Raw genomic sequence first — 22040 nt, forward strand, 5'->3', positions numbered from 1 at the left:
TTATGACAGGTAGGGCGAGTCAGCAGATCCTCCTATACTACTTGTTCGATGTTGCAAGTTCGTCACGCCACGCAGACACCGCTCTTGGTTAACGCCGAGACTTAAAGAATTATGTATGCAGCATATTCTTAACCACACGCTATTAATTTACGTAAGTTTAATCCATCGTCAACTTCAGTCTAGATATCTGCTAACACGTACTTGCCGCAGAGTAATTCTTGTTCTTAACATGGAACTTTCAGGACAATTAGAAGTCTTGGGTTGTCTACGGAGGCACGATGCATGCGTACCGTGCCGATATGACAGGGCTACCCAACCAATCAGTAAGTCCCGAGACGAGGTAAAGACTACCAAGTCGTCAACGATGCGTCCCACGCCAGTCCCAATGCCGAAAGTGGTGAAATAATATATCGAGCAACTATAGGATTCGTCAGTGCCATAATCCACTTTAACTACCAGATGAAATAGAATGGGCCGTGACAACGAGCTCATGGCTCTCGTATTTATACTCGCCGCCATTCCTTGGTCGGCGCTTCTCTGTTTCGCCGCTGATATCAGCAGGGACTTTCCGCATTACGCACACAGCACGCCGATCACCGGATATCGGTGAGTCCAAAGCGAATATTTCTAAGCGCCTTCTTGCAAGAGATAAGCTAGAGCGTGTGGTGGATACTTATATCCACTTAGGACTTCAGGGGGGGAGAACATTAGTCTCTATCTGCCAACCTAGCATATCGACTTTGCTGAGTCTAATTGACAACCCTCTCTTACGTCCACGGCTCTTCAACTTAATTCTATACCTTAGAGGGGAGGATACCTACCATGCCGGACGAAGACGCAGACTACAAACAGCAAGTGGAAGAAGCCAACCAGACACTCATCGACGGCCTGGAGGCGCAGGTGAAGGTCGCTGAGAAAGGAGAGGACGTAGAGGAGAACTCGTGGGAACCGTTCTTGAACCAATTGAAAGGACTAGTCGCAGATGGAGAACTTCTCGACGAGACCCGTGCGGAAGTCGAAGGGTTCCGAGATAGTCTACTGGGCCGCAGCAATTTTTTGCTTCAGTCTAGGGGTAGGGAGCTTAGGGACGCCTTGAATACGCCGGTTAGGGACGATTGAGGCTGGGAGGGGAGGGAATTGGAGTTATAGGGGGTCGAAATCGGTTGGTTATGGTTAGGGGAAGTTGATTGGGAGAGGAAGTGGCTTATTAATGACGTTACGATATATTTCCTTAATCCTCAGCAGGTGGTCTTACCCCTAGTGTCTTAATTGGGATGGATGGTAATTTTGTTCTGGCGAGCTGGTATAATAGGAGTTAATTTGATACATTCGAGCGCGTGTGACACCATATTATATTAAGCTACTTCGTCTATTAACAAATTCAATGTACATTTGGGCTAGAATGACTACAAAATACATCCAGAAAGAATATTAGATGTGTTAGTTTACAAGAAAATAGTCTTTATTTGTAGTGTTTGTTGATATTCACGAGTTACTTAGTAGCTAGAGAGGTGTGTATATTTTAGGTACTCATTCACTTAATTGAGGAACTATTACCTAGATATCAGTAGGTGATATTGATATTGACATGCAATGTTTACGAATCGATTACAAAAACCCATAGTGTTTATAGTTCCATGCATCTAGAACTTACCTTGGTGTCAAGTAACGTTAGTTTATGATGGCTTATGTTACGAGAAAGGCAGGACCATCAAATACCTAAGCCATAGATACCTATTGATAGAATAATTAAATATATTCATAAGCCCGTGGGTATCATTACGTAGTTCTTACTCGTTTTTCTAATTTTCCGGGATTCCTAGCTCGGCTCTTTTACTTTGGACCTCCTCTATAGCACCCGCCGGATCGGTGGCTTCTGGATGACGCAGCTGCCAGGCAACACAGACCTCCAGGGCTTGAGCCAACCATTTGCCGGGTTTGAGACCCAACGCTTTGGTAAGTTGAGTGCCATCGATTATCCGTTTTAGCGACGGAGCCTCCATAACGTCTAGTTCTTGTAGATGATCCAGGAACGCTTGCCATTTGCGTAGGAATTCATCCGTGCTGACTGTTTGGTTGTTAGTATTAGTACGGGGTTTAAATGGGCTGTAACAGATAATATCTAACCTGTGTCTTTTGACTTTGTGCCTAAAACATTCATAACCTCAACTAGGAAAGCATACAAAACCTGTAGCCTCCAGTGGCCAGCTCTTGAATCCCAATGCCGGATTGCCATTCCGAACCTGTCTCTTTCCGCGATGAAGGGTGCCTTATCCGAAACAGCTGTCACGAGAGACATGATTTCCGTTCTGTTATTATGAGCAGCAGTTGCAAGATCGCAGAGCTTATTGGGTGCCTTGATACCTTCTCGAGCCGCTAGAGTTACCAAGGGTGGTGGCGCTTTGCCCTTGCCAGAATGCTTGGGGGTTTCGACATTCTCCCAGGGGCAGATGGCCGCTAGGACCCAGGCATAATAGGCGGCTTCATCTGACCGTACAAGGACGTCGTAAATAGAGCCAGGGGTCTTGTTCCGGCGGAGCGAGTCAAGACATTCATATACTGACCTCCAATTGGAGATATCTGGAATTGGAATATCCGGCTTAGACGGGTCTGTGAAAATGGTGTGGTAAAGTCCGAGATTATTGATGTATTCTAAAGACCTGCGAGGATGGTTACCTATAGTACCTTATTAATAACTCAATTCCATGGTAATACTATAGATGAACTTGCCTGTAAGCATTTTCTGAAGCTCAATACCAACTCTTTCACGGCTGATCTTTAGACGTAAGGCGTCAAGGACTCGAGGGTCGCCCATTACCTTCTCGGCAGCCGGGTCGATAGTAAACTCTAGGCGGCTGGCGAATCTAACTAGTCTGAGGACGCGGAGAGGATCATCCATAAAGGTCTGGAATGGCTCTAGCGGTGTTCTTATCAGCCGCGATTTCATATCGGCCAGTCCAGTCGTGAAGTCCTCCACCTTGCCAGTGTTAAGATTGTAGAAAAGAGCGTTAACAGTAGCATCTCTTCGTAGTGCATCTTCTTCAGCGGTGCCAAATTCCATCTGGGGATTCCGGCTGTCCTCGGTGTAAGTCTCTTTACGGAGATTCACGAAATCGACGTCATATCCGAAGAGCTTAATTGTCGTCGTCTCAAGGTGTTTAGATTTTTCTGGATTCCGCGCAATCTTATAGAGGTTGCCAATATCCGATTCCTCAATACCATGCTTCTTGACAATATCAGGCTGCTGACATAGCTCGCATAGCTTCAGTGCGAAAGCCTCTCCGGTCATAACGTTGATAGCCGTATCGATATCATGAGATTCAATTCCCAAGAGTTTATCGCGAACCCAGCCGCCAGCCCATCGTAAAATGACCTGATCTTGGGTAGTTCCTGACTCGTCTATGAATTTGGCGGCATCTAAAAGCAAGTCTTTGAGCTGAGCCTCCTTTGGGCTCAGTTCAATAGTAGTAGTCGCTGGTTGTGCTGCCATCTTTCTAATCCGAGAAAGTGGTTGAATCCCGGAGCTGTCACCTAGCACTTCCGATTTTCTCTTTACCATGAGGGACTGTAATATTAAGTGAGGGCGCGGCTTATATCCCCTATAGAAATTCGAGAAGTAGGATGATAGGCGTAAAAGAAAACGCATTGACCTCCGGATGAGTCAACATGTAATCGTAACTCAAGGCAAATAGCAGACACCGGACGGAACTGGCTATTATAGACGTCTTCGAAATGATTTACTTCCTACAAGATTGATCACCACTTCTTGTAGGTTTGTTTGCAGCTCATCGTTATCGTTTTTGAGCTTCATTCTACTAAAAATTGATAGTGGGGCAGAAGAATAATGGAGCAGACGACAAGTGGGAACTGACTCTAGGTACCTAAGTTTAACTTGACAGTGTTGACAGTGATAGCTGTACAGCTGTCAGCTGTCAGCTGTTAGCTTTGCCAAAAATCCACCTCGAATCCGATTGGCTTGTCAGTTTAACGCACCGACCACTTTTTTCAAACATGTACCCCTTTTACCCTTTTATCCCATCTATTCCCAACTCTCAACTCAACTATCTCTACATCATCGACTTCGAATTCACTCTAGAAGTCATACGAGAGAATGAATCGAGAATGTCTTGGGTTACTTCTAATCCACTTTTCAAAAGTAGGGCACTCATATCAAGAAAGGGACTGAGCGAAACTGCCAAGATGTCACTGTATCCGATAGCCTTCATCACGCTTAGATCCTTAAGCCTCCTAAAGTCTCTAAGCTAGATTCTTATAGTCTTCTTTTACTTATGTTAGTATCGCATTTAGTATCTCCTTTATCGAATCTCATCTACCAGCTTAGTCTTAAAGTCTATCACATGTCTTGTTGTTTGACAAGTTATCGTCGTAAAGCCAACACAATTACCCCTTTCACTTCACAGGTAAGAATATGAAGATATCTTCTCAACCACTTCAATAAAGAGCATTTCGATACCACCGCTATAGTTTATTGATTACATATGTACCAGGAATATATATCAATGTTTCAGTCCAAATAGGCAATCGTGCCGAATCACACCCTATCAATCCAGTAATTCCCCGACTCGGCTATGAAACAATATCCTGCTGCGGGCCAATCCGCAGCGGTAAACTTGAGCCCGCTATGTCAAAAGCTTAATAGAATTCTAAGTTGCGATTGGCTCCCCATCCAAGTGTCAAATACTCAATACTCTGTCCGGCTATCATGTTCCCGTGCAAACTGGGGTTCACAGCCACAAAGAACGAATATGATCACATTCATACTAACGTCGCTATACGAAGTTTTCGTGATAGGTCTTATCTGCGAGTCTCAGGCTTCAAAGTAGTCGGGTTGGGAAGAGATAATACTACCATTCTCATGCCAAGCTTCTAGGAGTAGCACGGGAGGCAGCCCCCCAGCGGAGACATGTTTGACTCAACATGATAGTGCTCAGTCCCTAGGACTAGGAGAGGCAAAGATGCGAGCAGATGTAAAAGACTCAAAGTCTTCGTCGACTGAAAATTTCTATAAGAAGGCTGATCTGCGCTGAAGGATAATGACTTTTAATCATCGCACATCAGTTCATCACCAACTTCTCATACTTCTTCCGTTCTCTCTTGCCAATTTCTTCCTGCCGGTCAGGTATCTTAATTATATATACCCTTCTTTAAATACTTGACGATGCCTTCATTTAAAGCTTTCGCTACTCTTTGCATCATGGCCGCTGCCCAGCTAGCTGCTGGCCACGCAGTCATTACCGAAGCTACCGGCGATGCTGGTGGAACCGGAAGTGAGTAGCCCATTATCAGATTTGCAGACAAAAGAGCAATAGACTAACGTAAGCAACAGTGGCTCTTGGCGTTGATACTTCAACTCCCCGAGACGGAACCCGACGAAGGCCATTCCAGCAGGACAGCACTCGCTTCCGGGGTGACCAAGCCGACACCGTCGGCGAGACTATCGGCGCTGGCAACAATGACATCGAGCAGGGAACCCAGGCCATCATGGATGAGACTGGTGATCAGCTTCCTCAAGTCACTGCCGGTGGTGAGCTCAAGATGACCCTCCATCAAGTCAATGCCGACGGCGCTGGTCCTTTCCAATGCATGATAAACGACGACGGCACGGGAGAGGACTGGGAAGACATCCAAGTCACGCAATCTCCTCCGGGCGACGATTCGCGGGACCGTGCCGGTAGCGAGACGGATTTCCCTCTAGTCGCGGCTATTCCTCAGGATCAGGAGTGCACCGGGACTGTTGCCGGGCAGGACAATGCCTGTCTAGTCAGGTGCCAGAACGGAGCCAGAGCCGGGCCTTTCGGTGGGGTCGTTCCGGTCCAGAGTAAGATGCTTCAGAATACTTACCCGTTAATGACCAGCTAGCTGACGTCGTGTGCAGTGTCTAACTCGAATTCAACTAATAATACACGCCGAAGCATCTCTCGCGTCATGAGGAAGAGCGTGGCCTTTGCTGCTTAGCTGCTTAGCTGGCTGGGTGGTCGTCGTCCAAAGCAGAGTTTGGGGCATCGAAAAGCTATGTAACACTAATATGGGACTGGGCCCTGCACGCTTATTCTTTTGGATTGGTCTAGTCGTTCGGGGGCTTGAGATAGATAATCGTAGAGATAGTAATAGACTGGTTGAAAGCCGTTGAAAGAGTATCCTCGATTTCGTGACAGGGGAGAGGAAGTAGATTATCATATCCCGATTGGATGGTGGTTACGAAATTATCTTGAATCCTTTGGAAATGATCAGAATTGGAGTAGTATTGGATGATACAGGGGCTTGGTCCCCGACGACGTGCAGCTGGAAGTTTACATCGTATCGTAAGCTTCAATTAATCCCTTGCCATGTCACAATCGTTTGTTGTACCATACATCCTGCGGTTGAAGTTATTCACATATCTAGTACATCAATATATTATTTATTGGCCGGGTACTTAGTAATGCCCATGCTTCATTACACCATGGAGCCACAATAACTCATCAATAGAAATTAAAAGAAGTTGTCTCATGTCTCAGTTAAGACTCATCACAGGGCTGCAGGTTTCATGCAGGCATTTTGACCCTCAGCGCACAGCCTCCACAACAGTAAAGTCGAGAGAGGTCTAGACCTCGATAAAGCAAGATCCATAGGATTTAGCTACAGATCGGTCAGTCGGTTATAGTAGTTACACAAGCAACGCTTGCTTGCTGCCGGTCTACCGGTGACTAGCCGTAGGCATATATCGTTAATACTATCTCCCCACCAAGCATATTAAATCTACAAGGGATAACCGGTCTTGCCGTTAAGATAGGAAGCATTATAACTAGCCGTATATCCATCCTAGTATCCTTAAACAACGGTGATTGGTGCCCACGATTTGACTACATAGAAACGGCGGGGTAAATACTACGATATGTAATGCTACGATATGTACAAGGTAGTATAGCAGTACCGTCACATCCGTTGCCATTGCTTAGTTCCGGTGTCTTAACTGACGTCATGGACTAGACGTCTAAAGGTAAACGTACACACTATCTAGTTATATCAATATCCATTGATACCAAATAGGATCTAAGGAAAGATACATTTTACAGTTTCCGTTTTGCGTCACACCACCTGCATGTGACGAGTCTCGACTTACACAGCCACCGATAGATAGAGAGTCTGGTGATAAGTAGTCGGGTGCTTCTTTGTCAATCACATATCTAGCCCTATTTCACATTACGATGGGAGCTGCAGGCTACCGCGGATACGAGCAAGTTGCTGACTTATACGAGTCAAAACCTACTGTGATTCTCTTGGACGATCCGAGCAGTGGGTAATAGGGGTCCTACGATACCCTTGCGTATTCGAAATGGTTTCATATCATATTGAGAGGATACTGTGATGAGAAAGTCTCTCGATTGGACGATATCACACTAAAGAACCCCTGCGACTCGTGACAGTAATGCTAAGCTTCTATAATGTGAGCTTGAAAAGAGACGAATGGCTATTGGACGGCTTCAAGCGTCTAGACAACCAACTGCACGAAAAGGGCTGGCTAGTACCATCGAATCGTCGTTCCAACCCACCCCCGGACATCTTAGTCTTGAGCTTGGTTGCTCTCGTTTGAGTCGTGATGCTCCCCGTAGCTAGGATCACTAAGGATAGCTGCAGCATGACCAATGAGAGATCCGGAGTCTCACGGCATAATATACGGGAGGCAAACCAATTACCGCTTCCGGGAGATAGATACCCTTTGTTGCTGTTAGCAAACTCCCTACGCTCCGGCATATGAGATAGACGAGGATGATGCTACGCCACATATCTTGCATAATTGTTTCAATAGATTTCTGGGAAAGACCAGGCGAGTTACGTACATGAAGTCAAAGGCAGGCGAAGATTGGCAAACTATACATTGCTCGATAGCATCAGTCCGTTCCTTCTAACCTATCTACATATAATTGTATAAGAACTCGCCGGACCCCAGATATAAAGTATTCCAAAGTCTGAAATCATCCAAAGATATACAATCTCGATCCTTCAACTATCCTATCTACTCGAAACATATATCAACCTACCAATATTGACCTACACGCTCCTCATCGAAGGTATTTCTACCCCTTTATTCTAAAACTACAAGACAAGAAACTGCTTCGATATCTCAATTCTCCCGAACCTGTACTTTCTTCCAAGCTAATTCATACTACCTACTTAGGCGAACAATACACCCATCCTACCCAAAGAGAACACAATCCATCATGGCAGCAGCAACCTGTCAGGCGGACTCACCCCAGTTCACCACCACTTTCTCCAGCGAACAACCCGCAATCACGGAACGAAAAGGGTCGCGAGACTACTCTCACACCGACGAATGGGGTACGTAATTCCCCCGTCCTCCCCATCCTCCCCCTTTTCGATTCTCATAAAAGATAACCTACCTACCTACCTACCTACCTACCTACCCATCATACTAACACCACCACCCCCCCTCCCCCCCCAGACGCCTCCAAAACACCTCCCTCGCGCTTCCAAAAGCGCAAAGGCAGCATCTACGCCACCCCGTCGTCCCGCGACGGCCACGTAGAGCGCAACCGCGACGCGGTCGAGGAGTTCCACAAGGCGCACTCGAAGCGCTGGTCCATGAGCAGTACCGGGTCGAGCCGTCGCGGCAGTCTGCCCGGCAACAGCAGTAACAGCAGTAACAATAACAACACCAATAACACTACCACTACCACTACCGCCACATCTACGAGCGACCAGCGCCGCAAAGCTAGCCAATAGGTGTGGTCGACGGCGTGGGCGCCGGTTATGCCGTAGAGCCGGGACCGTCGTCGCGATGGGAGGATCATCGCGCACAAGTGTGACGAAGATTGCGAAGAAGATAGAGATGAAGATAGATGTACACGTATACACGGGAAGAAATCAAGAGGGGTGGGTGCATGGTTCGCCAGATTATGCGGGGGCAGCGAGAGTCTTGAGGACGAGCGCCATGGCGGAAAGGAGTTGAAGGGCCCCGGGATAATGTTCCTGGGAGGTGTGGTTGCTTCGCTGGCTTGTATTACATATATAGGGTATACCTAACGGCCTCCATTCTTGTTTTACTACTACTACTACTACTACTACTACTACTACTACTACTACTACTACTACTACGACTTACCTTATTATACCTTACGATTAGGCTATGACATGAGCATGAGCACATGAAAATCCTTCAAATATCTCACTGATTGACTCATTTTGTAGTGTGCATGGTTGAAAAACTAGAATACTTTAGGTACTTTTGATAAGGAAAATAGACGCCTATGATCTATTCTTTAATGTGTACCTTTTAAAACTGTTGTAATTCCCCTAGTAAAGAAAACATCCATGTAGCAAGTCAGTTCTGCACCAAAAAGTATACGAACACGTGAATAATTATCTCTTATTACAACCATTTATCACCTCTAAATTCTCGCCTCTATGTAGCCCAACCCCTACCCTAAATAAACAAGCTCTACCTAAACAAATCCTAACGAGTCATGCCAGCAGTTCCTGCGGGCACTCCGTCAACCTACCTAAGTAGTAGCAATGACATCCCCGCCCTATGATAAGCTGAGCCGTCGATCTAAAGGCAGCAAGCAATTCAGCCGCCCTCAAAAGGGAAAAAAGGGGGGAGATGATAACGTCATCTAGCTGCGGGCATGACATACCAACAACTCATCTACCAGACCCCCAATGCTACATCGTCTTCAATTTAGGGGCAACAAAGGAGCCAATAGCACCGCCTTCCTAACCTAAACTAAGAAACCTTCAGCACCTACGCATCATGATCCCCATCATGTCAGCCTAGAGATAACTCACGTAGCAAGTATACTCAAACCGATTGGGTGTTTAGTGAATTCATAAGGTACCTAGGTAGCTAGATAGGTGTAGGTACGTAGGTAGGTATCTGTCTGCTCTGACTCTTGCACCGGGGAAAAAAAAGGAAGACCAAAAAACCCGTAGAAAAAAAGGCGCGTTACAAACGGAATACAACGCATTTTTGCATTGCTAGCCGCCCTATCCATTCACCTATGCCAAATGTCAAATGCCAAGTAACTAAAAAAACGGGAACCATCTTAGAGGCCAGTTCGTGTCAGTCGTCATCCATGCCGTCGATGTCGATGGCATCTGGGTTGCTAGGCGCTGCAACCGGTTCTTTGGTTACTGTCCCTGCGAGTCCCGTGCTCGACGCCACGAATCCTGCCGGCGCTCGGGCCTGCCGCTCTAGCTGTTCCATCGCATCAGCAACTTCGGGGTCTCCGTTCGCTGTTTCTGATCCTGCTCGTGTTTGATTTGCACGTGCGATGGCTTGTGACGCGATGAAGTTCACATCGGTGTTGTACTGTGCTTGTACGCTGCGCTTGATACGTAACATCTCCTTGTACGTGTCCTCGTTGCCGTGCTGCACTTCGAACTGTTCCCACTTAGTCCAGAACGCCGGGTTGGTGCGCGGGTCGCAGAACTGGGATGCGTGTCCGTAAATGGCGCGGGCTCGGTCGATTTCGCCGAGGCGCTTCTCCATATCGGCAAACTTTAGACACATATCTCGCGCTTCTTCGTCCGGCAGAGCTGCGATGGCCCTTTCGTAGATTGGTCTCGTAGACGGCAACCCGAAATTAGACGCCGACTTAGTGATATAGAAGTTAAACATATCTGCTCGGTCTTCGTCTGAAACTGCACGGGTAGCTCTCTCGTAGATACGCATGGCGTGTCTCGCTAAGCCCCTTTCCTCCTCGAGATTGCCGTACATGAGATATAACACTTTAGCAAATTTAGGCGGGCAATCTTCTACTGCCTGCTCAAAGAGATCTCGCAGTCGTTCGATTCCAATCTTTCTATCCACTGCCTTAGTCAAGTAGAGATTCCATAGTTCGAAAGCCACCGGGTAACTAAAGAGGTCGAGCCCTCTTTCATATATCTTGAAAGATTCTTCGTAGTATTTGTGTTCCTCCATGAGAGTGGCATAGTTGACGACGGTTTGCGGTGTAGCGATCCGAAGCTCAAATATCCGTTCGTACACTTTCTTCGTCTCCTCCAGGGAGTTGACACTCTCAACAAGGTCGACGTAGAAACTCCAAAGCTTCCAGCTCTTATGGACTCTTTGTTGCGGCGACAGGGTTTCATCGAAATAGTCCACAGTTGATCTCTTTGGGGCTTGGACGGCCTTTGCCATGATCTTGACAGCTTCGTCAAAGTTCTCATTGCGAAGTTCCATCTCGGCCCACTCGATCCACATATCAGCCAATTCGGCAACCGATTTGAATGGGACCTTGATAGCCTTCTCCATAATGATACGCGCATTTCGTATATCACCGCCCTTTTCGTAGAATTTGGCGTAATTTGCCCATAATTGATGAAAAGGCCCAACGGCTTTCTTTGGACTGATCGCGGCAATGGCATCGGTATATGTCTGTACTACTTCGACCTTATTATCCCCCCAAAGCGCTACTCGTTTCTCCCATTCTGAAACGCTATTGGGGTTTTGTCGTAGTAATACATCATTCAGAAGGAATGGCCGTCGGTCCATGAGCTGCTCAAACCGCATCATGCGTATATCGAGATCAAAGTCGGCGTCATCATCGAGTGTACCTTCTTCCGCTCGCTGGGACGCCAACTCCATTAGCGCACCAATGATGGACTCTTCGAATTCTGCGTAACTATCAAATATCATGGTGAAATCCCGAACAGTCATGACGGTTGTGATTCCTTCTTCGTAAATGTCTCTCGCGCGTTCGAAGCTCCCTCTCCTGACCCAATACGTAGCTAAGCCGTACCAGAGCTTCCCTCTTTGGTCATCAAACCTGTCGATTCCACTCCTGATGATACGCTCGACGTCGATGCCGGTCTCGTGGCCCGTTTCGACTTCGTTGGCATGGTCGATGAGTAGGTCGACCATCTCGCTCCAGAGCTCATAGTGGCCTTTGCTATGCTTGCTATTGAAGCGCGGGTTGTTGAGGATATCGATGTATTTCTTCACAGCCTCGGTATAAAGACCGACCTGTATCAGGAGCTCGATAAAGTCTTCAGCATCCTCGGGGTGAACTTGCATATACCTTCGCCATATCTTCACCGCAGTTTCGCCTGAGGCCGAGTTCGCGAATGGTCTATAGAGAGCCCATATCCGATTGTGCTGAGTTATAGGAAGGGCTCGGAGAGCTCGGTCGAATGTGCGCCGAGTAAAGGTAACGAGAGGCTGCTTTAGTAAGAATTTCAAGTACAATTCCCATATCTTTGGCATCTTGTTGAGTAGGACGAGGGCTCGCTCGAATAGGGCGTTGACCTTTTTATACTCGGAAGCAAAGACGGCGGCATTTAGCTTCATGACATGCTTCGTTCGGAATTGCAAGTACTATGAAATATTAGCATTTGGACGTGTCGCGACGTGAAACTTGGACAAGATTCGCTCACCATCTTCCAGAGCTTGTACGATCGCGGTAGCTGCTGGCAAGCCCTCTCGAGGACAAAAGCTTGCTCCTGAATGGTGCCATGTTGGACTTTGAACTGAATGTAAGCGAGCCAAGGTTTCGTACTGCCTAGATCCCTTAGAATATCTTGCTCGTAGACGGCGTCTTCATCGGTCTAGGAAGACAATATTAGCCAACAATTTCAAGGCTCACGTAGCGATGACGCGATAGGCAGCTTACAATGAGGTGAAGGTCTGGCTGTCGGGCAGTTCGGAGACTATTGGTCGGGCCATTGGGTGGCATCTTGACCCTTTTAACCCGTCGATTGTCGTTGTGCGCGATCGCTCGCAGATAATCTCTGCTAATCGACGGTGTAGATGAGAGAGTCAGGGCATCGTCGTGGGAGATATTTGGAGGGGGGGCGACAAATTTCGACCTCTGGCGTCGTGAAAGGCGACCGTGACCGCGGCAGCTTTTTGGAACTTATTTTAAGGACGAGACAGGATTAGTACCAGTTTTTTTTTCTGGATTCCAGGACCATGGCTACCTACCTACGCACCATGCACCAATGCGAAAAGACAAGGAAAATTAAGGACCCCAATATTCAATAAGCGGAGTATAAATGCACTTATAAGAGTCGTAAAGGAATACAAAGGAGAATAAAGTCTTGGCATTTAGTAAAGCAAAAAAGCTAAAAGCTCCAGCCTCCAAGCTGCTGGCTGCTGGCTGCCGTACCTGCTGTAAAGTGTAAACCCGTCATATCAAAGTTTATGTAACCAAATAATAAAGCGGGACTCAACTCTCCCGATAAGTCATCACGAGTCCAAGTCCAAGTCCAAGTCCAAAGCAACAACCTTTAGGTTAACCCATTTCCAATTAGCTTTTCTCCCTCTTTCGTCCTCACATTGCGCCTATAGTAGTTCGTAGTTCTATAGGCCCGCCATAAACCTTAACCTCTTACATCCGAGGATCAAAGCACAGCTAATAGATAATACGCCATGTCTGGAGCTGGGGTACGTCAACAACCACCTACGAATTAGCTATAGAGCTATGCACCAGCGATGCAATGCTAACATATCTTCCTAGGATCGAGAGGCCGTCTTCGCGACGCGGCAGTCGCTGGCTATTATGAAGGCGAAGCTCAAAGGAGCTGAGACGGGACACAGTTTACTGAAGCGGAAGAGCGAGGCCCTTACCAAGTATATGAAGCTCACACCACGAGTTTATCTTAACATATGCTGACTTGTACATCTAGACGTTTCCGAGGTATATATATACTATACTACCATGAGATTGACTTCCGACTGTTGCAGGAGTTGACCTAATCTATAGAAATCACACGGCGAATCGACGAGGCGAAGCGCAAGATGGGTCGGGTCATGCAGATTGCTGCCTTCTCCCTGGCGGAGGTCACGTACGCCGTAGGAGGCGATATCGGCTACCAAGTACAAGAGTCCGCCCGATCAGCGCGCTTCCGACTGCGCACCAAACAAGACAACGTTTCCGGTGTCCTACTACCCGCGTTCGAGAGCTACATAACGGAGGGCAACAATGACTTCGGCCTGACTGGTCTCGGCAAAGGTGGTCAACAGGTGCAGAGGTGCAGAGAGACATATGCGCGTGCTGTAGAGACGCTAGTCGAGCTCGCTAGTCTTCAGACCGCCTTCGTGATTCTAGACGAAGTCATCAAGGTTGTGAACCGGAGAGGTGAGTTGAATACCGAGCTCAGATGATATTTATAACTAGGCTAACTTTGTATAATTATAGTGAATGCCATGTAATCCGGCCCACCCAAAACATACATAAGATACGAACTAACTAGCTGGCTGGCAGAGAACACGTTATTATCCCGAGAACAGAAAATACCATCAAGTGCAAGTAGGCCTCTCTTACTATTCAAAGCAGATTAGCTAACATTAGCGCTAGACATCAACTCGGAGCTCGACGAGCTAGACAGAGAGGAATTTTACAGGTTGAAGAAGGTCGCCGGCAAGAAGCAACGCGATACCGCCGCCGCGGACGCCGAGATGAAGGCCAAAAAAGAAGCTCAGGCCAAGGCCGACGCGGAAGGTGGCCAGAAGGCCCAGCCGAACGACTCGGGACCAGCAGATGTACTAGCCACCGAGGACGATGATATTATCTTTTAGTCTAGGTTATGGAGGGTATGGCTTTAGTAAGGGCGAATGGGGGGTTTGTTTGGACCTGAATTGCATCGCTTGTCGTGTTGTCATTACATATTTGTACTCCTTATGATACCAACAGGCTAAATGACCTTGGCTTCCTGCCTCGTAGTGTACGTATCGAAGTGAATGAGAACCGCGTAATTCTCCATGTGCAAGATATACTGAATCAGCTTACTATCTCGACTTCCCTACGAACTACCAGCATCCATATCGAATGCAAAAGGGTATTAAATATGCGCTTATCATACAAACCTTCCCCATCCACCAACCCCAGCCCCAGCATCGACCTACTGTCTCTGGTACGTAACTTTGATAAGCTTCTCGCCAAGCGCCATACCCGCAGTATTCTCCTTGGCCGTGATAGCACCCGCCTCGGCCTCGTACTCGATAAATGCGATGCCCTTGCGGCCGGGGACCAGACGGACTTCGCGGAAGCCCTCGAAGCGGCCGAAGATGCCTGTGAGCGCTTCGATGTCGTGGTAGTCGTCCGGCAGGTTCTGCACGAATAGGATCTTGTTCGGAGGTAGGTACTCGTCCGGAACGACGGCGTTGGGGCCGGCGGATGGGCCGGTCGACTTGAGCCCGCGGGCTGTCTTGGCTGGGCGCGCTGCTTCGCCTGGAGGGGGCTGGGCGCCGGGGCGCTTGAGGCGCTTTTGCTCTTCGGCTGCTTCGGCGGCCTTTTTCTTATCTGTTATGACGGTAATGTATCAGCATTTGATTGTTTTCCTTTTCCTATCTTTCAAATCTGGTTGTCGAAAAAAAAAAAGGTAACTCACCCTTCTCAGCTAACCTCCTCCGCTGATGAAGCTCAAACTCCTCCTTATTCCCCGTCTTCTTAACCGTAGCATCGCTGCGCGTGCGCGCAAGCGCGACCTGTATCGGTTTCTCGAAGAGTTCGAAGCCCTGAACCTCTTCTACGGCCTGAAGAGCCGACTCGGGGCGGTCGTAGACGATGAACGCCTGGCCCTTGGCTTTAAGGTTCCGCTTCGCGACGATATCGACGATATTTCCGTACTCTGAGAACACGGCCGATAGCGCCTCCTTGAGAGCCTCGGGCTTGACGCGCTCCTCGAGGTTCCGTACGTACACGCTGTGGCATTTACGTTAGTCAAATCAGAACGGCGCGCGTGCGCAAGACACGACCGGGGGAAAACTGTATGTGTCGGAGTGCAATGACACATACGTAGAAATGGACGGGCCTGAAGCCATCTTGTGTGATGTATAAATTCTTCTCTAGGTGATATCGAGTAGAGAAAGTTATCACTTCGATAGAAGTGATTTTACGACTTTGTAGTTGTCTTGGGAACAAAGCAAATCGATATGGCGAGCTACAATTGATGTAGTTATTAGCTTGAAGCTTATCGATAATGCATGCAACATGCATAAAAATATTGAGTGGGTCCATTTGTTTAACTGCTATTGGAACTCTGCTAACAGCGAAACGTCAGTGGCAGCTTTAGCCCCTATTTAGCAAGGCAGCTATAAAGTAAATAGAAATCAAAACAACTGCTCACTTCCTCTTATTCACTTATAAGACACCGACTATATCTTTTTGAATAAATCATGCCAGTTTCTTAAATATGAACCCAACTAATTCGTTTACCGTATTTAGGGCTCTGATTATATGTAGGTATTTTCCGCATCATGGGTAATTCTACCCTTCTAAGTCGTTCTATTATACAATCCATCAGATCGGCGTGCTCTATTCTAGCAGTGTGCTAGACACGCAATCTATGGTCTTTAGCTTTTGTTCTCTCAGCTATGGATATCTCTCGGCCAATATCTAAGCGGTCGTAACTTCTTCCTGGCTATTACTTTTCTCTTCGGCCGGCTGCTCTTTAACTGGCTCTTCTGTGGTGGGTTGCTTCTCTTCCGACAAAGGCTCCGGTTCTTCTAATGCCAGTTCGTTGCGCAGATCTGGCAGGAAACGGTCTATTCGTTTCCACGTTTCCACCCATAAGCTCTCTTGTGATGGGTCCTTGCTTGGAGGAACAAGGTATCCGCTACTCGACATGAATAATAGTACATTTTTCAGATTCTCAGGGACAGCCTCCTCCTAAACGTTGCATTAGTATACTTAAAGATGGGACAGAAAGCTGTTGACAGTTGCTTACCAAACTATCGCCTTGACCACTATTCATTAATCTATCCATGATATCAATTATTTTCAGCCACAGATCCAGCATGCCATCCCACTTGGAGAGAAGCACGAGGTATTGCAGGAACGTCTTGCAAAGAAGAGACGCGACTTGCACCCTTGTTTCGCTCATGCCATCTCGATCGGAAGAATAGACTTCTGGCTTCAAGAGCCTCAAGATTAGAGGGAACAAGACCTCGCCGAAAATGGCAGTCCATTCTTTATGGTCGCTACAGGTCAACTCGGGTGATAGGAGTGACCTCTGAAGTGACGAAAATGCCAGAGACCGCACTTCACGGCACGGATTAGTGCACTGTGTCGTTAGAGCTTTAAAAATAGGTAGCCAGTATGCGGACCATGCTGCAACGGAGTTAGTATAAAAAACATGGGTATATATAGAGGGACACTTACCCTCGCTATTCTCAAGATGTGATTGTTTCATCAAGTGAGGAATACGAGCCGTCATGCTAGAAATGAGATTAACGGCTTTTACGCCCCGCGAAACCACGGCATTATCACTAGAACCAGTTAGATAATCGATAAAAAGCGAAGCAACGAAAAACATACCTCGAAGCCTCCTTCTTCGGTGGTCGAGCGTTCCTCTGCCTCCTTTCGCCCTTCTGCTGCACAACTGCGCCGACTTTAGCGGCGGTAGCATACTCATTGAGCAGGGCAATTGCAGCCTCGTAGTTATCCGCAATAATTGCTGAAGGCGAACCTGACACTCCGCCTTCGAGGATCTCGAAGACGGTAGAAGACGCATTGGGGTTACCAGCAAGGGTACGTAGGATGAGCCAGAAATCGGGCGAAGTCATAATCTCGCTTCGCAGAGGCCCTGGTTGATCAATGCAAAGCTTCAGCCCTTGTAGAACCAACTGCGACGTCTTCACAAGGGTCTCTTTAGGGAAACTAGATATAGTGTGCAGTAGTACAGGTGCTCGTACAAAGTCGTGATCCTAGACTATCAGTATAGGTACATCCTAGTTATCTTCGGGGTGATACTTACATAGCTGGCCTTTAATACGCTAAATTGATAGAAAGCTGCTCGCGAAACGAGGATAGGGTGGTGTTGAGGGGAGTCGCGCAATATCATCTGCAAAGCTTCTGCGACGGGTTTGCCGAGATGCTCAACTGTCTCTTCATCTCTTAATGCAAGCACGGTACAAAATTCCAGGATGTATACTACTGCAGGATCATAAGTAGGCTTCTTAGAAGGAGGTTTAGATCCACTGGTGGGTGAAGAAGGGAGGCTCTCTGCTTTCACTGTGATGACAGGTACAGCCGAACTTTCGTCATCGGGCAGTTCGTCCAAAAGAGCTTCAAGAAGTGGTGATAAAGAATCTGCTGAAAGGGCCCTAGGTTGGGTTAGTAGTGCGCAAACTATGGAGTCCTTGACAACCTACGAGATATTCGCGAAGACACTTTCTAGATCACAGGCTTTGATGCAATCAACTGTGCTTAACGAACTTTCGACCTCTTCAGCAGATGGTTCCGGCGGATCGTCAGCTGCATAGCTGGAGATATACGAAGACAAGACCGACATGAGGCCTGTGTCGGCAGTTTTCGTCGCTCGATCAATAACTTGAGAAGGGGTATGAAGCGGAATTTTGGGAAGATTTAGTTTCTCGAAATTTTTATTAAAGAACGACGAGGGAATAAGGGAGTTGACGAATAGTTTCAACCAGATGCGGATAATCTAAACTGGTTAGCTTAACCCGAGTCAGGTTGTGTCAGAAACTTACATGTTGCCAACCCTTGCGGATGACTTCTTCGCTCCCCTTTACGACACGGAACAGGACGAGTGTAGCAAGCTGCGCTTTGAAGTCCCTGCCGAGCTTAACGGCGAGTTCGCTAACCATAACGCTATCGCTATCATCCGATACCTTAACTTCCGTGTTAAGAGCCGTACTTGATAGACCATCGGTATCTAACGTAGTCATATAGCTAAGATTTTGGATAATACGATCTAATGCTTCTGTGATACCATATCTGGACGCAATCTGCGCACATTGATCGAACCCAGTAACTACACGGGAAAATACAGCGTCGTCAGTTGCCGACATGAATACGTACGATAATGTTGAGACAATCGGTTTCCAGGTTGTGGCAAACATATCGGCGTCGTAGATGTTAGTATCACAAAGTACCAACGGGCCAGCGGATTCACTTTTGAGGAGTAGTTCTCGCCATGCATAGTCGAAGGCGTGCTGGTTATCGTGTTCGTCTGGAAGGATAATCTCGTCGGACTTGATGGCCTCGAAAGTAAATTCGAGATATTCGGGAGGGAAATCCTTAGATCCATTAACGCCGCGCAAGTTGCGCGCGAAATCTACGAGCTCCATGCGCTTCGAGCCCTTGAGCTTCGGGCTGTGCTGATCAACATTTAGCATGATGATAGCATACGTAAGAATGAACACAGCATCCTCGCTCGCAACAATATCAGAGCCTGAAGTTGCAAAGTACTTCTTCGCGAAGGCAGTCACTATTCGCTCGATAAGCGGTGACTCGCCAGGGAGTCGGAAACTCTCGAGAAGAAGTCGCACTGCTTCGTCGACACGCTTGCCGGAGAAATCGAAAAGATCCAAAAATGCATTAAGATATTCATCATTGCCCCTTCTTGATATAAATTCGCCAATGACCGCCTTGGAGACTCGAGATGTACTTCGGAAAAATCGGGCAACTGATGCTGGGTCATCGGTAATAATCTTTTGCTCCTTAAGATATCCTAGGCCTTCCTTTGGTTTTTCATTAAACTTAGTCGCGCCCTTTATGATAACTTTCTTCCTTCGTCTTTCTTCTCGGAGAGTCGCTTGATCTGGTAACCCATCTGAAACTGGCTCTTCGTCAAGACGATCGGCTATGGACTGAACGAAGCCAAGGAGTGCGTCTAGACAAAGGGGTGGTACGCTAGTTGTGCTCCACGTTGCAGAGTCAGGCAGAGCACTCCTCGAAAGCAATCCAATCATGTCTTCGCATAGATTCCCACGATTCGCGTCAGAGTCATAGTTAACAAATAGTTCAACTAAGAATGTTGGCATCCGAGTGAGAGCCCCGATGCTTTCAACCATGGCTTGACGAGCATCTGGTTTTCGTGCACCACCTTCCATACCTAACTTCTGCCGGTCCTTAACCGGCACCGGTGTCGACCTACCACTGCCCGCTTGCGACGGAGGCGGTTTTACTCCGCTTGGCCGTTGTGGAATTCCATCATAAAGCGAAGGATCGATATTTTCCTCGCGAGGTATTTCGACCGGTGGGTGTAAACACGCGATAAGGTAAGATAAGAAGAGCTCCTGTTGTAGTTTCAGGACCCCTCGGCAAGTCTCAAGTAGTGTCCCAGCTACAATGAGAGATTCTTGGAGAATAGCCATGTTATCAGATCGGACGAGTTGAAACAAATGTCGACATAACCGATCCTCGGCGACGACAGCTAAAGCTGGGTGTCTCGCTATAGACGGCCCAGCAACTTCCAAGGCAACGTGAATAATACGTAGCGCCATGACTCTCATTGTATCTCCTTGCTGCTTGTCGTGGGGATCTAATAAGTCTACGAGAACCCTGAACAGCTCCTTCATAGACGGTAATGAGTAGGGTTTGATATCGAGAGAATCGTCAGATTCTGAGGGTTCTATCGCGGGCCTTTCTTCTACATTGCGAGGAGTACTCTCTGATCCAGACGACTCTCGCGGTTCGCCACCAGGGGCATCAGAAGATGCAATAACGTTGTTACCATTAGTCGAGGGGACCATTTTTACACCTTCCATATCCCCGTTCGCCTGGTGATCTAAGGCCTCCAAGTCATCACCAGCTTCGACTTCCAGGTATTTAAGATGCTCGAAAATGATCTGGCACATACGGACCATAGCCGCTTCGGCCGTCCTTCGGAGGAGCTCGGATAATCGCGACTGGCAGCACATGGTTAAGCCGGTCTCCATCATTTCGCAAACACTCTCGTCGCTTAACAACTCTCCACCTGGACCGGACAACATATCCTCCATCAGGTGCAAGATCATGAGTAGAACAACCTCGTCTTGAGCAGAGTCGCTCGCTTCAAAGCGGCAATGGGTTATTGCTGTCGATAGGGATTGCATGGCGAGAGGGAATCGTGGAGAGCTGGGGTTTATGAACCCATAAGAGAGGAATTTCCGAATCGCTTTAAGTGCTAAGATGGTTATAGGAGCAGAGGTCGAGGAAGCTTGTATCACTTGGAGGAACGGGTTGAGTAACGCCGGGGCATCGAACTCGTGGATATCTAAAACATGTGTTAAAAAGTCTCCTACTACATATCGTATATATCTTTCATATTACCTTTGCAGTTTGATAGCTCGTGACGAAGACGACCAAAGCCAGCCATTAGGGGATTATCCTGCATGCTCTTGCCCTTCTTTCCCCGCAAACCCCACCGGTTCGCGATAGCAAAGTCCTGCGCACCATCAACTCCCGAGCTCGCTGCAGAGCTTTTGCTTCCTGGCCGCAAGAGAGGCCTAGGCGGGCCTAGCTGAACAGGATTGGGGTTGCCACCTAGTATAGAGGATACCGACGAGCCCGCCCATCGAGCATGCTTTCGCATGGCAGAAGAGACCGATATGCATTCTGATATGACCAAGGAAGCTGGGTCAACAGCTACTGTTACCGGTCGACTTCGAAAGTGCGCGTTGGGTACCTGAACATCGGTATTCATAGCCTTGTTCCTCGTTGCGCTTTGGGGTAGCGGGAGACCCAAGCTACTCGACTCGGGCGCAAGCTCTGGTTCCATGTTGTTTTCGCTCAGTTGCTCATCTCGACTCATTCTCGCCTAAAGAGGCGACACTCGGTTCAGGAGTAATACGTGGCAAATTAAGGGCGGCCGTGGATATTGTCGGCGTTGCGCAATAGGAGATTAGAAGTCGGCAAGGCTGGTGTAAATCGACTCGACTCGACACTTAGAATACGGAAGTGAAATTCGAAAGATCTGCCTATAAGTCGCTAAACACCAAAAGAGTCCAGACTCCTTTTCATTGTCCAATTACGTTTAACACGTAGACGTGAACAATATGAATAAGCTGTCCGAGTCGTGAATTGTACCTAATGTACCTAAAGTAACAGTTTTATCAGTGACTCGCACCTAAACTTATCGCATCTAACGGCAGGGTCCTTAGAAATATTGCACGTGCCGGGAAGCTGCTGCCAGCTGTAAGGTATTTCGGTAGGCGTTTATCCGATTGTGACAGCGTGGCGGGAACCCTGAATGCCCAGCCCTTAGGCCCAGGTACTAAATGCCGGCTGTACTTATATGCAAGTATCTATCTTCAACTTCCAATATTTATAGGTAAGATGTAGACTTGATGC

At 47.6% G+C, this 22040-nt stretch overlaps 8 protein-coding genes across 8 annotated transcripts; 4 read left to right on the forward strand and 4 right to left on the reverse strand.

The window, feature by feature from the left end:
• Window positions 1-469: 469 nt before the first annotated feature.
• F4817DRAFT_318857 (uncharacterized protein) lies at window positions 470-1119 on the forward strand (the record flags this gene model as incomplete). The annotated part of the gene is made up of 2 exons (XM_049300980.1): window positions 470-606; window positions 813-1119. The coding sequence occupies 2 exons, from the start codon at window positions 470-472 to the stop codon at window positions 1117-1119; spliced, it is 444 nt and encodes a 147-aa protein (XP_049156117.1).
• A 393-nt stretch (window positions 1120-1512) lies between these two features.
• F4817DRAFT_220098 (uncharacterized protein) lies at window positions 1513-3865 on the reverse strand. The gene is made up of 3 exons (XM_049298803.1): window positions 2731-3865; window positions 2128-2676; window positions 1513-2068 (listed from the first exon to the last, which is right to left on the reverse strand). The coding sequence occupies exons 1-3, from the start codon at window positions 3644-3646 to the stop codon at window positions 1803-1805; spliced, it is 1731 nt and encodes a 576-aa protein (XP_049156118.1). The 5' UTR covers window positions 3647-3865; the 3' UTR covers window positions 1513-1802.
• Window positions 3866-5012: 1147 nt separating this feature from the next.
• F4817DRAFT_220113 (uncharacterized protein) lies at window positions 5013-6168 on the forward strand. Its single transcript, XM_049298804.1, has 3 exons — window positions 5013-5288; window positions 5348-5839; window positions 5897-6168. The coding sequence occupies exons 1-3, from the start codon at window positions 5180-5182 to the stop codon at window positions 5974-5976; spliced, it is 681 nt and encodes a 226-aa protein (XP_049156119.1). The 5' UTR covers window positions 5013-5179; the 3' UTR covers window positions 5977-6168.
• A 2054-nt stretch (window positions 6169-8222) lies between these two features.
• F4817DRAFT_318860 (uncharacterized protein) lies at window positions 8223-8745 on the forward strand (the record flags this gene model as incomplete). Its single annotated transcript, XM_049300981.1, has 2 exons — window positions 8223-8340; window positions 8465-8745. The coding sequence occupies 2 exons, from the start codon at window positions 8223-8225 to the stop codon at window positions 8743-8745; spliced, it is 399 nt and encodes a 132-aa protein (XP_049156120.1).
• A 1153-nt stretch (window positions 8746-9898) lies between these two features.
• Window positions 9899-12928, reverse strand: F4817DRAFT_220208 (TPR-like protein). The gene is made up of 3 exons (XM_049298805.1): window positions 12633-12928; window positions 12397-12567; window positions 9899-12337 (listed from the first exon to the last, which is right to left on the reverse strand). Exons 1-3 carry the CDS (start codon window positions 12693-12695, stop codon window positions 10082-10084), a joined length of 2490 nt encoding a protein of 829 aa, XP_049156121.1. The 5' UTR covers window positions 12696-12928; the 3' UTR covers window positions 9899-10081.
• A 199-nt stretch (window positions 12929-13127) lies between these two features.
• Window positions 13128-14701, forward strand: F4817DRAFT_220244 (vacuolar ATP synthase subunit D). The gene is made up of 7 exons (XM_049298806.1): window positions 13128-13405; window positions 13479-13591; window positions 13648-13658; window positions 13725-14099; window positions 14160-14169; window positions 14226-14266; window positions 14319-14701. The coding sequence occupies exons 1-7, from the start codon at window positions 13391-13393 to the stop codon at window positions 14537-14539; spliced, it is 786 nt and encodes a 261-aa protein (XP_049156122.1). The 5' UTR covers window positions 13128-13390; the 3' UTR covers window positions 14540-14701.
• On the reverse strand, window positions 14494-15915 carry F4817DRAFT_220267 (RNA-binding domain-containing protein). Its single transcript, XM_049298807.1, has 3 exons — window positions 15759-15915; window positions 15352-15665; window positions 14494-15263 (listed from the first exon to the last, which is right to left on the reverse strand). The coding sequence occupies exons 1-3, from the start codon at window positions 15782-15784 to the stop codon at window positions 14863-14865; spliced, it is 741 nt and encodes a 246-aa protein (XP_049156123.1). The 5' UTR covers window positions 15785-15915; the 3' UTR covers window positions 14494-14862.
• A 209-nt stretch (window positions 15916-16124) lies between these two features.
• Window positions 16125-21861, reverse strand: F4817DRAFT_346809 (uncharacterized protein). Its single transcript, XM_049304467.1, has 8 exons — window positions 21021-21861; window positions 18455-20964; window positions 18116-18408; window positions 17719-18067; window positions 17280-17668; window positions 17124-17230; window positions 16690-17072; window positions 16125-16631 (listed from the first exon to the last, which is right to left on the reverse strand). Exons 1-8 carry the CDS (start codon window positions 21499-21501, stop codon window positions 16359-16361), a joined length of 4785 nt encoding a protein of 1594 aa, XP_049156124.1. The 5' UTR covers window positions 21502-21861; the 3' UTR covers window positions 16125-16358.
• Between the last annotated feature and the right edge of the window lie 179 nt (window positions 21862-22040).

Source organism: Daldinia loculata (assembly GCF_022478755.1).
Source record: "Daldinia loculata strain CBS 113971 unplaced genomic scaffold F4817scaffold_51, whole genome shotgun sequence".
Classification (NCBI taxonomy): domain Eukaryota; kingdom Fungi; phylum Ascomycota; class Sordariomycetes; order Xylariales; family Hypoxylaceae; genus Daldinia; species Daldinia loculata.

Coding starts and splice junctions, on each gene's coding strand:
- F4817DRAFT_220098 (XM_049298803.1), bottom strand. CDS start 3,646: ATGCGTTTTCTTTTACGCCTATCATCCTACTTCTCGAATTTCTATAGG. Junction 2,677..2,730: donor GCTTCAGAAAATGCTTACAG/GCAAGTTCATCT, acceptor AAGGTACTATAG/GTAACCATCCTCGCAGGTCT. Junction 2,069..2,127: donor CACAAAGTCAAAAGACACAG/GTTAGATATTAT, acceptor ACAACCAAACAG/TCAGCACGGATGAATTCCTA.
- F4817DRAFT_220113 (XM_049298804.1), top strand. CDS start 5,180: ATGCCTTCATTTAAAGCTTTCGCTACTCTTTGCATCATGGCCGCTGCC. Junction 5,289..5,347: donor CGATGCTGGTGGAACCGGAA/GTGAGTAGCCCA, acceptor CGTAAGCAACAG/TGGCTCTTGGCGTTGATACT. Junction 5,840..5,896: donor TGGGGTCGTTCCGGTCCAGA/GTAAGATGCTTC, acceptor CGTCGTGTGCAG/TGTCTAACTCGAATTCAACT.
- F4817DRAFT_220208 (XM_049298805.1), bottom strand. CDS start 12,695: ATGCCACCCAATGGCCCGACCAATAGTCTCCGAACTGCCCGACAGCCA. Junction 12,568..12,632: donor AGCCAGACCTTCACCTCATT/GTAAGCTGCCTA, acceptor TTGTCTTCCTAG/ACCGATGAAGACGCCGTCTA. Junction 12,338..12,396: donor CGTACAAGCTCTGGAAGATG/GTGAGCGAATCT, acceptor AATATTTCATAG/TACTTGCAATTCCGAACGAA.
- F4817DRAFT_220244 (XM_049298806.1), top strand. Junction 14,267..14,318: donor AACAGAAAATACCATCAAGT/GCAAGTAGGCCT, acceptor CATTAGCGCTAG/ACATCAACTCGGAGCTCGAC.
- F4817DRAFT_220267 (XM_049298807.1), bottom strand. CDS start 15,784: ATGGCTTCAGGCCCGTCCATTTCTAC. Junction 15,666..15,758: donor TCAGGCCCGTCCATTTCTAC/GTATGTGTCATT, acceptor TAAATGCCACAG/CGTGTACGTACGGAACCTCG. Junction 15,264..15,351: donor GAGGAGGTTAGCTGAGAAGG/GTGAGTTACCTT, acceptor CCGTCATAACAG/ATAAGAAAAAGGCCGCCGAA.
- F4817DRAFT_346809 (XM_049304467.1), bottom strand. CDS start 21,501: ATGAGTCGAGATGAGCAACTGAGCGAAAACAACATGGAACCAGAGCTT. Junction 20,965..21,020: donor CGAGCTATCAAACTGCAAAG/GTAATATGAAAG, acceptor CACATGTTTTAG/ATATCCACGAGTTCGATGCC. Junction 16,632..16,689: donor GTGGTCAAGGCGATAGTTTG/GTAAGCAACTGT, acceptor TGCAACGTTTAG/GAGGAGGCTGTCCCTGAGAA.